This window comes from Kwoniella dejecticola, chromosome 7 (genome assembly GCF_000512565.2).
Source record: "Kwoniella dejecticola CBS 10117 chromosome 7, complete sequence".
NCBI classification, from domain to species: Eukaryota; Fungi; Basidiomycota; class Tremellomycetes; order Tremellales; family Cryptococcaceae; genus Kwoniella; species Kwoniella dejecticola.
Genome location: NC_089307.1, coordinates 543,882 through 558,135, shown reverse-complemented (window position 1 = coordinate 558,135; position 14,254 = coordinate 543,882). Strand labels below are relative to the sequence as shown.

At 47.7% G+C, this 14,254-nt stretch overlaps 6 protein-coding genes across 6 annotated transcripts; 3 read left to right on the top strand and 3 right to left on the bottom strand.

The window, feature by feature from the left end:
• Positions 1-471: 471 nt before the first annotated feature.
• On the top strand, positions 472-2,618 carry I303_105845 (TIGR01456 family HAD hydrolase; the record flags this gene model as incomplete). The annotated part of the gene is made up of 10 exons (XM_018409156.1): positions 472-541; positions 621-667; positions 737-828; positions 901-988; positions 1,140-1,261; positions 1,393-1,495; positions 1,628-1,830; positions 1,978-2,041; positions 2,150-2,280; positions 2,420-2,618. The coding sequence occupies 10 exons, from the start codon at positions 472-474 to the stop codon at positions 2,616-2,618; spliced, it is 1,119 nt and encodes a 372-aa protein (XP_018261428.1).
• Positions 2,619-2,830: 212 nt separating this feature from the next.
• I303_105844 (uncharacterized protein) lies at positions 2,831-4,891 on the bottom strand (the record flags this gene model as incomplete). Its single annotated transcript, XM_018409155.1, has 1 exon — positions 2,831-4,891. One exon carries the CDS (start codon positions 4,889-4,891, stop codon positions 2,831-2,833), a length of 2,061 nt encoding a protein of 686 aa, XP_018261427.1.
• A 691-nt stretch (positions 4,892-5,582) lies between these two features.
• Positions 5,583-7,263, top strand: I303_105843 (uncharacterized protein; the record flags this gene model as incomplete). The annotated part of the gene is made up of 4 exons (XM_065969251.1): positions 5,583-5,951; positions 6,034-6,567; positions 6,635-6,771; positions 6,840-7,263. The coding sequence occupies 4 exons, from the start codon at positions 5,583-5,585 to the stop codon at positions 7,261-7,263; spliced, it is 1,464 nt and encodes a 487-aa protein (XP_065825323.1).
• Positions 7,264-7,586: 323 nt separating this feature from the next.
• On the bottom strand, positions 7,587-9,054 carry I303_105842 (uncharacterized protein; the record flags this gene model as incomplete). Its single annotated transcript, XM_018409153.1, has 3 exons — positions 7,587-8,245; positions 8,333-8,494; positions 8,640-9,054. 3 exons carry the CDS (start codon positions 9,052-9,054, stop codon positions 7,587-7,589), a joined length of 1,236 nt encoding a protein of 411 aa, XP_018261425.1.
• Positions 9,055-9,555: 501 nt separating this feature from the next.
• On the top strand, positions 9,556-12,051 carry I303_105841 (uncharacterized protein; the record flags this gene model as incomplete). The annotated part of the gene is made up of 5 exons (XM_018409152.1): positions 9,556-10,792; positions 10,942-11,317; positions 11,378-11,446; positions 11,577-11,743; positions 11,846-12,051. The coding sequence occupies 5 exons, from the start codon at positions 9,556-9,558 to the stop codon at positions 12,049-12,051; spliced, it is 2,055 nt and encodes a 684-aa protein (XP_018261424.1).
• A 336-nt stretch (positions 12,052-12,387) lies between these two features.
• I303_105840 (uncharacterized protein) lies at positions 12,388-13,573 on the bottom strand (the record flags this gene model as incomplete). Its single annotated transcript, XM_018409151.1, has 7 exons — positions 12,388-12,462; positions 12,611-12,784; positions 12,873-12,894; positions 12,994-13,052; positions 13,130-13,244; positions 13,363-13,379; positions 13,487-13,573. The coding sequence occupies 7 exons, from the start codon at positions 13,571-13,573 to the stop codon at positions 12,388-12,390; spliced, it is 549 nt and encodes a 182-aa protein (XP_018261423.1).
• Between the last annotated feature and the right edge of the window lie 681 nt (positions 13,574-14,254).

Genomic DNA, 14,254 nt, shown 5'->3' with positions numbered 1-14,254 from the left:
ACGACAAGAGGACGGGTGTCTTTGAAGGAGGACGGGAAGGAAGAGGGAAGGAATAAACAATGAAAGCCGAGCAGTTGGGCGAAATCGAGCGACAGAATGGCAATCCACTAAAGACAGGAATTTGAGGAAATCGAATTGAGCGCAAAAGCATCGTTGTACAACTTCATGTGAACCATCAGTCATACATCAATAAATCACTTTGCTTCTATGTAGACATATCAAACGTCGCTGAACGTACCAAACAACATTTCATGTACTATGTTCATCATGCATACGGTCAGATCTCCGTTCGCAGACTCCACTGAGATGGAATTGAGATTGAGATTGTGCCTGAACGGTGCGATCCGATCGGAATGACGCAAACAGGCAACAGGCAAATACAACATGAAAAAGTCGAGGCATAGGCATTTTCTTTGCTTTTCCTTTCTTCTTCTAGGCTTAGCTTGCGATACCTGCTTAAGGATCCCCATAATGCTCAGATCAGCATGGAGCATACGGCGCTTAGTGGCCCATGGTCAGCTGGGAAAGCGGTCTATACACGGTAAGATCGATCCTTAACAACTATATCATGGAGTACTACACAGTCTCAAGCTGATCACCCGAGGCGAACGATCAATTAGCTAAGACCACCCCATTCCCCGAGAAGTTGGCATTTGCATTTGACATAGTGAGCATCGTGTCATACGGGCGGGAGATCATACAGACTCAGCTGAATATCTACATTTCGTCATCATAGGACGGCGTACTCAAACAAGGTCATCATAATGTCTTACCCCAAGCAAAAAGGGTTTTGAGGTTATTATCAGGAGCAGACGGTAGATTGCCCAAGTGAGCGAGACCCTCTTACCCAATTCGCTTGTATATTTCGGGTCGCAGCTCATATTGGGGAGCTCTTACTAGACCGATACCGTTTCTATTGATTACCAATGGAGGTGGGATACCGGACGAACAACGACGAGCTGTCTTATCTGAAGAGCTGGGCGTAGAGGTGGGTTCGGATCTTTCGCTATTCCCCTTCTTCATCTGCCTGCCGTGATGCATGCGAATCCGGCTCGTAATACCAGAATAAGCACAAGGCCCAATATCGCCAGCGAGATTGGAATGGATTGAGCTGATGCAGGCGTTGTGATTTCCCATAGTTGACGGAAAATCAACTGGTACAAAGTCATACGCCTATAAAGCAGTATGTGGACAAGTACAGGGATAAACCGGTTTTAGTGATAGGTGGGAAGGGAGAAGATTGTAGGAGAGTTGCTGAGTCGTAAGTGCTATCCATCCTGATCCTCTGCTCCCCCCTGTCCCTCCCATGTCATTCTAGATAGCGACGAGCATGTAGTGTTACATATGAATGCACCTCGCTCGTATTGCTCATGCCGTTGATTCGTGATACAGGTACGGCTTGCAACACTCGTATATACCGCAGGACGTGATAGCGTGGAACCCCTCGATATGGGATCGGACGACGCTTACGCAGGAGGAAAAGGACTTCGCCAGAGTGAGTGAAAATGGCTAGCTGCCTAACTGGACGGTCCATCAATGGAAGAACGACAATATCGGACCCCCTCTAAATGTCGGATAGCCCATCTTGTGCTGAGTACTGATAGACGGATTGCTTTGCCTGATTTAGCCCACCGATTTCTCCAAAGTCGCATTCTCAGCGGCCATAGTGATGCACGATACGGATGATTGGGGGCGGGATATCACGCTCATCCTGGATCTGCTGTCTTCGGATAAAGGTGTACTGGGCACAAGAAGAGAGGGGCATAATCGAGCTGATATGAGGGGCGATGTTGAGCTGTTATTGAGTAATGCGGATCTGGAATGGCGTTCGTGAGTGCACAGCACCAACTTGACTCTGATCTGACGAGACGAGACGGGGCGATTTGGCTTGCTTGGCTTGTTCCCATTCCGAAAGAAGGAAGACTCCACTTGACCTGGACTAACTGGAATTGACCTGCTTCATTTCGCCTGAGATAGTGATTGGCCAATACCAAGATTGGGTCAAGGTGCATTCAGATTATCGCTTGAGAGCGTGTACAAGGTGGGTCAGATCATCACAGGTTGAATGTGCGCTTTCATCACAGTGTAGTAGAGGGGTGAACTGATAATCTTGATCGCGGCTTATGATCTGCGCTTGACCTTGCACCAGGCTACCACAGGCCTGGATTTGCCATATGTGCAATTCGGTAAACCGTTCAAAGCGACATACGATTTCTCCGAATTGATGCTGCGTCGGTACCTCAAGCAAGTGGGCAGAGATCCGAATGGTCAACTGAACGTGTGAGTGAACTATCTTTCCGCAAACCATTGCAGACTCCTGTTTAGCCTTCACAATCTTATCCCAAGTTTCTTAAAGATTTGCTCGCTGGTCGAAGATGTATGAGGCTTGAAGCTGACTCTGAATTTCACTTGGCCCCAGATACATGGTAGGCGATAACCCCTTGTCGGATATCGACGGCGCGAATCGTCACGGATGGTCCTCTATCTTAGTCCGCACGGGGGTGTTCCACGATACGCACGGCGAGAAACCGACGCATAAGCCGACAGTCATTTGCGACGATGTTGAGAAAGGTGTTGAATGGGCTATAGAGGAGGAACTCAGGAAGGGAAATCTATAGACCACCAATACTCATCATCCCTTTTGCGTCTCTCGGTTCAGCTGGTAACACTTTAGGGCCTGAATGTGCGGCACTGATACCCCACGAATCTATACATTCGAGATATCAAGTAAGATAGATGTGAACCAAATGTGAAGCAGTAAAACGCATTAGATACTATGCATCAAGTATATACCTTGTATCATGGACAACCGCACAACCTATAATTTGCATTACTCCCAGAACGGTTTATCGTCAAGAGCCAGACCGTCTAGATGATCTTCGAACTCCATCTCGTCTGCGGGAGCCTTTGCTTTTGAGCGGATTTTGACGGTCGATCCATCTCGGATGATGACAAAGTACGGCGTTTGTTGGATATCGTGCGTGTTCGGAGTGTCAGGGATATTGACGTTGACATCCTTGTTGGCTGGATTCAAACTGACGAGCAATTCTTGCTTCGGAGTATGTTGTATTTGTTCGCCTTGCATTTTGACCTCGACGAGATCACTTGTTGTCAGTGGTGGTTCAACGGTATTGGGCAGGGGTTTCATTGCCATTGCCATCGGGGATAGGTCATTGACATCTATATCCACTTTTTCGACTGTTTGATGAGACTCAAAGGATGGATGAAGAGGTGAATCTTGAGGTCTGAGTTCAGGGGTAAGATCGAAAGCGGAAGCGTATTGATGTTGATGTTGATGTCGATGTTGATGCGATCTTTCCTCATTCTGCATTTTTCGAACGCTTGAACTCGAGATCACACTTGCCCTCGCCTCATGCAACGCGAGCATCCCCTCCTTCTCTTCGTTCGGAACATGCGACTCGCGCTCGGCCTGTATCTGAGCCAGTCTCTCCAATCTACCTTTCTCACCCATCCACATATATCTCTGTCCTACACTAACATCCCCGTGCTCGGTTGCGTGTTGTATATCCTGTTGATATTCCACCTCAGATACCCAGCCTACTTCTTTGTACAAGTCAACGATCTCCGTCCATCTCTTGTTCATACTTCCGATTCTGCGGAACCTGATTCGCGGATCCTGCCTTGAGTTACCGCCATTAGAGCCGACTGCATTCTGAAATATTACATTTGATTCATCGATAGTATTGCTTCGCGATATCCGAGGTGTTCCAAGCTGATTGATGGACTCGCTCCAGCCTTCCCAAGCTACATGAGCCAATTCATCTGAGCCGAGGTAGGCCGCATGTTTTGCTAAGATCCTGAAAGTCTCTGGACCAGGTATAATTTTGAGTTCCTTAATGAAGTACGATATACAAGCTAAGATCTTCGTCTGGACCCCTTTACCCTCCCTGACGTTGCCTAAGGGGTGGGATTCCGCAATTAACAATTTGACTAAGAGGTGCATCGTCTGCTTGTTTAATTTCGCTTTCGCCCCATCATAGTCAAATCCCCTTTGATATTGGTTTATCAGATCTAAGCCATCTATCTTCTCAATATTTGATTGGGGAGGTTTGTGTATATAAGCCAAATGAAGATTCAGGAGATCCAATCCCTCATGTTCGTTATTTGGATTCGCGGTTGAATAATCGATTGATGATATGAACAAGTTGATTGATTCTTGGAAAGTGGGTGGTTCACCTTGGAGTATCAGATAATGTAGATGTCGCAAGAGGGCTTGTTTGGTGTATTGTCTAGAATGTAGAGTCGGTGAGGGCGGGAACATCTTGATAGCCCATCTATTTGGTCTAAATTTGAAGGTCTTGACTCTATCCTCCCTTGTTGAAGTAACAGTAAGCGGTGGATCGGGAAAGTCTGTTGCCGAAGGCGGTCTTGGTTTGTGAGGGTATTTCTTTGACATGTGATGAATGACCATTGACATGGGAGCTACCCTTCTATCCGCTAACAACCTCCAGACAGCTCTGTACGTCTTGAAATCTCCCATGCGTATGCAGTAAGACGATAGAGCTTGGCCGGCTGATAAAGTCAAATGACGGCGGTTGGCTTTGAGTTGTATGAGGAGTGAAGAAGGTGGAGGAGGGTTAGGAGAGGATAGATATCGATGAATTATAGATTGACTTGAGGACGAGGTGTTTGGCATTCGAGTAGGATTTGATGGTCGTGATGAGCAGTTTTGCCGAAGAGAAGCCATTCTACTTGATTCCGCATGTTGTCCCTGTTCTTGCACTTGTTCGAGGGATGACGGTGGTCGACCTGTCTCCGGTACAGTCGTAGTCGATGGAGAACTATGTGCAGACCGCCTACCAGCCCATGGGAGGAGGAACCCCAGCTGTACCGTCTCGACGCATTGTCGGGTAGGTAAACGAGGGGGCATGGAGCAGGGTGGAAGCCGTCCTGCTGGGCGAGAAGGAGGAGAAGCAGGACTTGAGTGCTGTGGGTAGAGCGAGACGGTAAGGTCCTGAACGGTCTGCTTCAGGCATCGATACAAGTGTTGCAGCTGGGTTGCGGGGGTTGGGCTAGAAAAGCAGGCGAATTCAGCAGTAAAGAACCCATACCGCTGGAAACACAGATTACCGTTGACTTGATGAGCCCACGGAGTTGGTGTCAATCCCCGTGTGCCAAATGGGATAAAAAGGGTAAAATGGTCTCTGCATTTATTCAATCAACATTTAGTTCCTTGTGGGTGATCCGGTGATCTGCTTTCCCGGTTGATCCACTAAATTAGTAAATTAGTACAGGTTACGTCATCTGATGCGGTAAGAGAAGTCCAGTATGAGAACTGTTTAGATAACCAAGAGTCGTTTCTTCGTACTCCTCTGTAGATCTAATGTGAATCTTAATCGGTATGTATGTAGGATCATCATCTGACCAGGTTCTGTCTTCTCATAAGCCAAGTGACGTCGAGAAAGAGACGAGGGTAGACCAATCACATAGGTTTATATACTAACCAGACTACTTCTGCTCCACTGAATCTCTCCTTCTTGCTCCATTCATCCTATACTCTCACAACTACTATCTCGAGATACGATAAGCCAACCGACTGCAAGCCAGATATCATATAAAAGATGGAGTTCCTCGCTCAACCTCACTTGAAGCTGGAACAGCCTAAGAACCTCTATCCATGCTTAGCTCATATCCACATCATTCCCACCTCCGATCCCAAAGCCACTCGAAGACTATCAACCGGATCATTCGGTTCAGACGAAGGTAATGCCTTAACCAGGGTAATCTCTGGAGGGAACAGGCGAAAGTCAAGTTTTGGTACTTCCGACAATACCGCTAATCCCCCTTCCACCGGCGGAAGGAGATTATCCTTCGGTGGGAATAAAGATAAAGATAATGCTCCAGGAGGAGCTGTGGGTGGGATCGCCCGCGAAGATGACAAAGATCTACAGGGGAAGTGGTACTGGAGAGTCCAAGTTGGAGTTACCGATGTAAGTTTCATACAAATATCTCGTCAGCTCACCTACTGGCTCTTTCCCTGACTCACGCTAAGACCTATCATCTTCATTGCAGACGCAGCTCGTTCTCCTCCCATTGACTCAACCACCCAACCCGGTTCTCACTTCTCCTCCAGCTCCTCTCTCACACGCTATGCCCTCTCACTCCACCGCACCCGCCTCAGGCACCAAGACTGAAAGTGGCCAACTTGAAGAAGACGGTGGTCTAGTCGGCAAGATGAAGAACCTTTTCAGGCGAACTTCCACCGTAAAGGATACCTCCGAGACTATCAATACCAACGCTGCAGCCACCAATGCAAATACCGGTACTGCTACCGTCAATACCACCTCAAGCGGCAGTGCTGGATTTGGTGGCGGCGGACAAGAAGAACGGGTCATCGATCAGACTCCCCAGGGACAGATGCTACCCTCTGCTAAAGGGAACGAAATGGGCGCGACCAATTTGAATGCCAATGCCGAGACCGGTTATCCCGGAGTGATCAACGGAAACAAGTTGAACGGTATTGTGATCCCTCTTCAGGCGATCGACAAGTCGAAAGTCGTCAATGGCGGTGGGAAAAAGGGCGAAGCTAGTTGGGTGACTGTTCCGGCAAGTCTTGATACTCTTTGGTCTGCTCTTTCCTGCTCCGTTGTCAACGGGCTAATCTTATGTGCAGGTCTTGTCCCACTTCTCGCACTTTGCTCAATCTGCCTTGGGCGAGAACGGCGGAGTAGGCTCCAATAAACCCGAGTCATTCCCGAAATCGGGATACATCAAGTTTGAGTTTGACAAAGACTGGATCGGTGCGAAAGGGCAAGTCAAAGTCGATCCCACCAGGCTGCTTCAGAGATCACAGACACTGATGCTGATTCGGCTCTTAGTGAATCTGAGTTGCTCCATCATCACTTGACCCACGCGATCAGCGTCTTGCCAGAGAGCAAAGATCGACAGCCTCACTTGGCTCAGTTCCACCTTGGCGGTCACAAACAGCATTCTCCAACTCTCCCACAGACCAGAGAAGTGGGTCCCAACGACGAGAGCGCCCTCGATGATGAAGATGATGGCCCAACCGGCAAACCTTCACAGGGTCTTGGATATACTGGCACTGGTGCGGGAATGGGTACCCATGGTTCTGGTATGGGTATGGGTACAGGTCTCTCAGCCTCTTCTGGAGGCATGGGTGCGAACGACATGGCGGCGGGAGCGACCGGCGACCAGGGTATCGCACTCGGTCATCCCGTCCAAGCTGGTCAGGGGGGTAGTTTGAGCGGAAGTAGCGTTAGTGGCAAAGTTGGTGGAGAATGAATGGTTACATCACCCCTCTCGTCTGAATTGTCACGTTTTTTCCTTGCGTTTCGTCTTGTAAAGGTAATTTGATATGGTCTTTTAATTTGTCACTAGGAATCGCGGCAATAACGAAGAAAACAGCGCAAAATTTCAGTAATGTGTATGATAATTCGATAAAGAAATGTCAATCCAATTAGTGCCAAATTGATCGTCTTGCAGTAAATTCCATATTCGTAAAGGCAATAACACCAGTATGCAGAATGGTATTTTGATCACCCCATATATCCGATTCATCCTGTCCAAGAGGATCCGTATGTAAAAGTACAATACCTTGCCACGAATTACTTCCCAATCAAACTTTCAACCTTCAATTCCTTCCCATTACTCTCCAACATAGCTTCTAACACTCCTAAATCCCAAAGCGCATCTCGGGGTTTACCATAATCATCCTCCTCCTTCGTTGTTTTACCATTCTTGGCATCGGTAATCGCATTGGAGAACATCTTAATCTCAATTTCCACCCCATCCATTGGTCCACTACTCTTACTAGCCTCAAACTTGCTTCCATTTCCATTGGAATTGGAATTGGCAGGCGTAACTTCCAGAATGAAATCCCGTGCTTTCGTCTCTTCATTGAACTGACAAGTGACCTCCACAAGTCCATTGAGGGTATTTATCCTCAGACCATTGATTACGGCTTTATGAGGGGGTAAATCGGGAGGAGCGAACGAGAATGTAATTTGCCCTGTGGGGGTCGATTTCCCTATACCGCCCACAACGTCCGATTCGGAGTACTCGGCAGTCTTCACTTGAGTTTTGGGGCCGTGGGAATCGGTAGTAGAAGATGGTGGAGGTAAAGAGATTGCGTGAAGGGTATCGTGTGGGAGTAAGTGAGTTCGGTGTAAGGATTTCACGGAGATTATGGAGGAGGGTAAAGCGTTAGAAGGGAGTACAGTTCGCAGGAGGGCGATCCAGTGGACCCCACCGTCAAGGAGGAAACCTGATCGATCGAAGCACAACGCAACGTTATTAGCGTATGTCATAATGAAGGGATAGAGGATTAGAGAAGGGATGCTGTGGGACGCACCTCCTTGATAATCTGGAATAGTCCGCCAGGTGGTACTTTGGTATTTGGAGCCGTCCTGGATGTACCCCTGGAAATTGAGTTGCCAGAATAAGATCGGGCCTAGTTCGGGGGTATTGGCTAGGACTTTGCCTGCTTCTCTGAGGATGGGCTCGTGCGCGTAGTCTAGTATGCAGGTAAGTTGATCAGGATCAGCAATTCCCTTCTGTACTTCAAGTGTGACCAATACCATTGAACTCAAGCACGGACATCGAGTGATAGGTGTGTGGTGATCTTGTTTAATTAACTTCGGATTCCGACTCAGACTCACTCTCGGCAACCCTCCAAATGATACCATTGGGCTTATAATCCCTCTCATACTCGTCCACTAGGGCTTTCGCAATCTTCGTGTCTTTCGCAATGGGTTTCTCACTTAGGACATGTTTCCCGGCTTTCCAGCATTTCCTTATGATCTCAGCCTGGCTCGAGATAGGAAGGACAATCAATACCCCGTCGATCTCCTTATTCGCCAAGATACTCTCTAGACCCTCGTCACCATGTTGCAGCTCAGGTTTCAAGGTGGAAGAAGATTCCTGAATAACAGATAAGAACCCCTCGGCAGAAGAGGCGGATCGAGACCAGATACTGTGTAATTTCAGGACGGTCGGGTGGAGGGACATGATGGCGGGAAGATAAGAGGCTTTGGCGAATACGCCGCTGCCTAGTAAAGCGATATTGGCTGGCATTGTAATGCGGACAATTCTGTTGCAGTAGGATCTTGGTCAATGGTACAAGGCTGAAGTCGAGATCTGAATTGAGGAGACGAGATGAAGTGAAATGGAATCGTGTCAAGCATGGGGTGAGACGGACTTGGTATCGCCGGAGTCACGTCGCTGAAACTTCGGTCCGGGAGATTAGGCCTACCTTTGGATTGATCTTGCTTTCAGGGTCCGGACGACAGACACGCGTGAAGCCGATAGAGATGATGATGACGAATGAACGAATGCGGGGAAAGGTGATTGTTTGCGGGGTAATACTCGATGAAATCGATCGATGAGATGAAATTTCGCTCAAGCGATTCGGCAACAGCACGTTGTCATCATGGACAAAGATAATTCTGCCTTTTGCTCGTGGGTCCATCCAAGAACAACGGATGAATGGCTTTTCTTCATCTAAATAGATCTGCTATTCTGTCCCAGTACTGCCCCCGCGCCATTTCCGCACGCTCCTACGCCTCTTTGGTCAACATGAATACCTTTATCCACTACCACACGCTCGACCTCCGAATCCACGACTCTCCATCCCTTCATAAGGCCCATCAACCCAATAATCGCTCTACACATTTCTTGCCTTTGTACATATTCGATCCGCGTCAACTCGACTTATCTCAATTTCCCAACACCTCCTCTTCTCGCCCCGCTCAAGCTTCTACAGATGCACCGAATCAAGATGGATCCGCCAAATTCGAACCTCGTCAAACTCGATGTTCGCCCAAATCCCGAGTCGGAAAGTTCCACCGTACCTCTCCGTACAGACTCAAATTTCTACTCGAGGCCGTATACTCTCTCCGAGAATCATATAGACGTTCAGGCGGAGACATGCTCATTGCTTATGGACCTCCCGAAAAGATCATACCCCAGCTAATCGCCGAACTTCAAAAGAACGGTGGGGAGATAGAAGGGTTTTTCGCTCAAAGGGAGTATACAGTGGAGGAGATATCGAATTATCGACGGATATCTGATGGCCTTGCGTCACAAAAGGGAAATGCAAAGGGGGATAAAGGTGTAAAGTTGGAATTTAACGATAGTAAGACGCTCATCCCTCCTGGACAATTACCGTTCGACCCCTCGCGAGATACACCGGATGTGTATACGGAGTTCCGTAAGAAAGTAGAAGGTCTAGGGATAGGCTTGGACGAGATGCTCAAACGACCTCTTCAAACTTCCGAGAACGTCGACGGCGAGATTAGGGTCAAAGTTGGCAATGAGAAGTTGAAACCGTTTCCCGATGTCAAATTCGACCACATCAAACTAGGCGAAGGCGATGGAGGTTTCTTGATTTCTGAAACGGTGGAAGAAGTGTACGCGAAATTGGTCAGACCTCTGCTGGATAATCCGCCCATAGGCGGCTGGTCATCAGCCGCTGCTTCCGCTAGTCACCAGGAAAGCAATGGTAATGCCAATGGCAAGGGTGAAATACCGGAATTGCATTCTGCATCTGCGATACCATTTGAAGGATCTGTAAAAGCTGCATTGGACAGGATAGACGATTATATCGGGCAGCTCCAAAGGGGCCAATGGCAAGGTGGGAACAAGGCGAAACATTACAAAGAGACACGGAATGGTTTACTGGGTGAAGGGTTTAGCACGAAGTTCTCCTCGTGGTTGAGTCTCGGTAGTGTGTCTCCGAAAGAGATTGGCTGGAGGGTCGGTCAGCTTATGGAGAAAGAGGGGAGGGATAAAGAAGTTTGGAAGAATGTTTATTGTGAGTTGATCACCCTCTTTCTGGCTACCTCTTTCCATTGCAGTTTCTTTGCATTTGGGCCTTCCCATACCGATGAGACTCAGGCGACAAGCTCAATAGGCATAATCTTGACCATGGCGATGCGGATGTTGACCGCATGTATCTTTCAGGGATCCTGTTCGAATTGCTCTGGAGGGACTATTTCCAATACACCGTCCTCAAAACCTCTCTCTCCGATCAAACTCCCAAATCCCGATCGAAAACTACTTCAAGTCCGGACGATGGCGACGAATACCATCCGAACTCCTCTTTATTCAACCCGGATGGATTCTCTTCGCAAATATCGACGTACCCGAAAGACCTCCGTCCGAAGCCTTCCGAATGGCATTCTGCCAACCTGCAAGATGAGAACGATCCAGCTAGAAGATGGTGTGAGGGACGCACGGGCGTGCCGTTCATCGATGCGAATATGCGGGAGTTGATACAGACTGGCTGGATGTCAAATAGGGGGAGACAGAACGTGGCTTCGTTCTTGACCAAAGACCTGTGAGTCTCGCTCTATCTTCAATTGATTGAGCGTGGCTGATCACTTGAATGTGCATCTAGGTACTGCGATTGGAGGATCGGTGCGGAATTCTTCGAAATGCATTTGGTAGATTACGATACGTGTTCGAAGTGAGTCAATTGAATTCCCACTTCATCAATTCATCGGTTCTTACCCCACTCAATGTCCTATCGTCAATCATGTCATGGAAAGTCCACGGATATGAGCTGATGTATCATTTCTTGCTTTGATCTGAATTAGCTGGGGGAATTGGCAATACCAAGCTGGAGTCGGGAATGATCCCCGCTCATCACGGCAATTCAACCCTATCAAGCAAGCAAGGGATTACGACGAGAACAACGAATTCGTTCGTACTTGGATACCTGAGTTGAAGGATTTGCCAAAGGAATATATCCAGACTCCATGGTGTGAGTCTGAATCATCTGATTTCCGACACTTTTTTCGACACGAGTCAGCAGAGCTCCCTTTGGAAAGTGATCATTCAGCTGATCCACTTGAACGGGGCTCAGTGCTCAATGACCCGTCAAAACTGGGTGGATATCCTTCCAAGCCCATTGTGGAGTTGCCGTCGTGGAAGAAACATTATCCCAATCAGCCGAGCGGGCGCAATAGGTATGGAAAGGACGGTAAGCAGAATAAGAATAAGAACAAGGCGAAAGGAAATGGGAAAGGACCTGGAGGAGGGAAAAGTAATTCGAAACAGGAGAACCAGTAACAGCAGAAGCATAGCATATAGATAACATCAAACAGGTAGCACATAGCACATAGCACGGAACAGCGCAGAACACAACCCATAAAGCTTAGAGCATAAAACATATTAATAAGTAATACCATGAGGGACGTCGTGATCAAACGAATACAACTCAAATGCATGATTCTTCTTATCTATATTTTGGGCAGATACATGGTTATACTTTACTATATATATATACAGGCGATCGGTCAGATCGCAGTCGATCAATTGACGGCATCGACATATAAAGCGATGATTCTGGATGTATGCCGTCTGCGTTGGGTGATCCAATCGAGCTGACGGCAAGCTTGAAGAGGTTTAATGTGCACGTTGGGTCAACCAAGCCAATACGATATCCAGATTATGTTTCGTCTTATTACTTGTCGAGTAACACTAAAACCAACACAGCACACATCGATCGTCAGCTTAATCCCACACACCCGTGTCCGCGTCCCTTGTACTCTTGGTCCCCGCAGATGCGTTTTGCATCGTGGGACAGTGGGGATTGAGAAGTTGAGATAGTTTGCTACGTTAAACTCACAGATACGACCCTTCCGCCAATATCACCCAATCTCATCTCTTTGATGAGCTCGTCCACGCCCATCGAGTTCGGCAGATCATTCTTGTTGGCTAGGACTAATAGCGGTACGGATGCCAATGCTGGAAGACCTAGTAGCGCGTGTAATTCTGAGGTCGCAGTGGGTATCGAGGAACGCTATTATACACGGAATGACCAGATTAGCTTCCCCCTGACTCTTACTCCAATAGTCAGAACAGGGAGACGAGGAATTCAATTGACGTACATCTGCTGCATCCACCACGTATCTGAAAGCAAAAAGCAAAAAGCAAAAAGTATCATAAGCTCACACTCTATTATCTCGAATAGTATTCAAGCCGAATGGAGTGAATGAGGACAGAACCCACATTATAGCATCCGCTCCTCTACAATACCTATCCCACATGCCTCTGAATTTCGGCTGGCCCTGTACAGAAGCAGCGGGTAGTCATCAGCCCTCAACTCATAAACCTCTAAGATATCAAATATCGCGTTCAGACTCACAGCTACGTCCCACACTTTCATCGTGACATTACCTTTTCTCACCTGCCTCAGATTGAAGGCTACCGTCGGCACGACGTCTTCGGACCATTGATTCGAGCCTAATACGTTCACCAGCCTACGTTTCAAGCAAATCATCAGCATCAGATATGCCGATTTTTTCAAAGGCGACGGCCAAGCACTTCGCAGCTAGGAGTCGTGGATCGTAAGGAGGAATAAGAATGAGTGATACTGACGATGTTTTGCCACTTGCCTGGCGGGAAAACAACACACAGGAAGCGATCAGCTAAATCGCTCAACCCAGAATCAAGCGTCTCTTTCTAAATCCCAGAAAGACTGGTCGGACCGAGTAGGACTCACTTGTAAGCCTACAATAGTCACTTCCAGGTGTTTCGCAAAGAATAACGATCGGAGCCAATTTAATAAATTGGACAGTATGAATGCCATCTTGCAGATTCCGTCGATGTAACGAGATGCGAGACTCGAAGCCAAAGTGAGTGTATTTCGCGGTCTGAGATGGCTAAGTCGTCTTGGCGGTCTGCAAGTGAAAGTTGCAGTGAATGACGCGTAGTTTGGGATCAGAGAAGGGCGGAGATGTCGACTTGAATGGGTTTAGATTGGATTCTCGACTACTTGATCGCTATTGAGTCGGAGTGTCCTCTCTGCGTGTTACGGTGCTAAGTACCTGTATACCTGTTTCTACGTGAAAGGAGCTCAAACTGCTAAGAAGCAAGAAGAGCTTGCATGACTGGGTCGGCTTATCAGATCAACGCAGTCTCCAATTCCAAATGCGGAAGTCACCGATTCACCAAAACAAGACAAAGAAAGACGTCATCGTCATCTACGCAGATCTACATAGAGTACAAAAAATGTAATCGAGATACATGGATGCATGTAAAACACTAATGCATAAAATCATTCAAACTCCATACGTGATATGCAATCACCATCGCATAGCAGAAAGAGAAAGAGGAAGAAGGAAGACTCGCCTTACACTGCACTACCATGCCATCTGATTACTTCGTCGCCGCAGCATATCGGGTAGTAAGAAGGACGAGTCAACCTGTTTTAAAAGGGAATTGGTGAACATCTCCACGCAGATATGTATACTCAAATTTCCATGGCCAT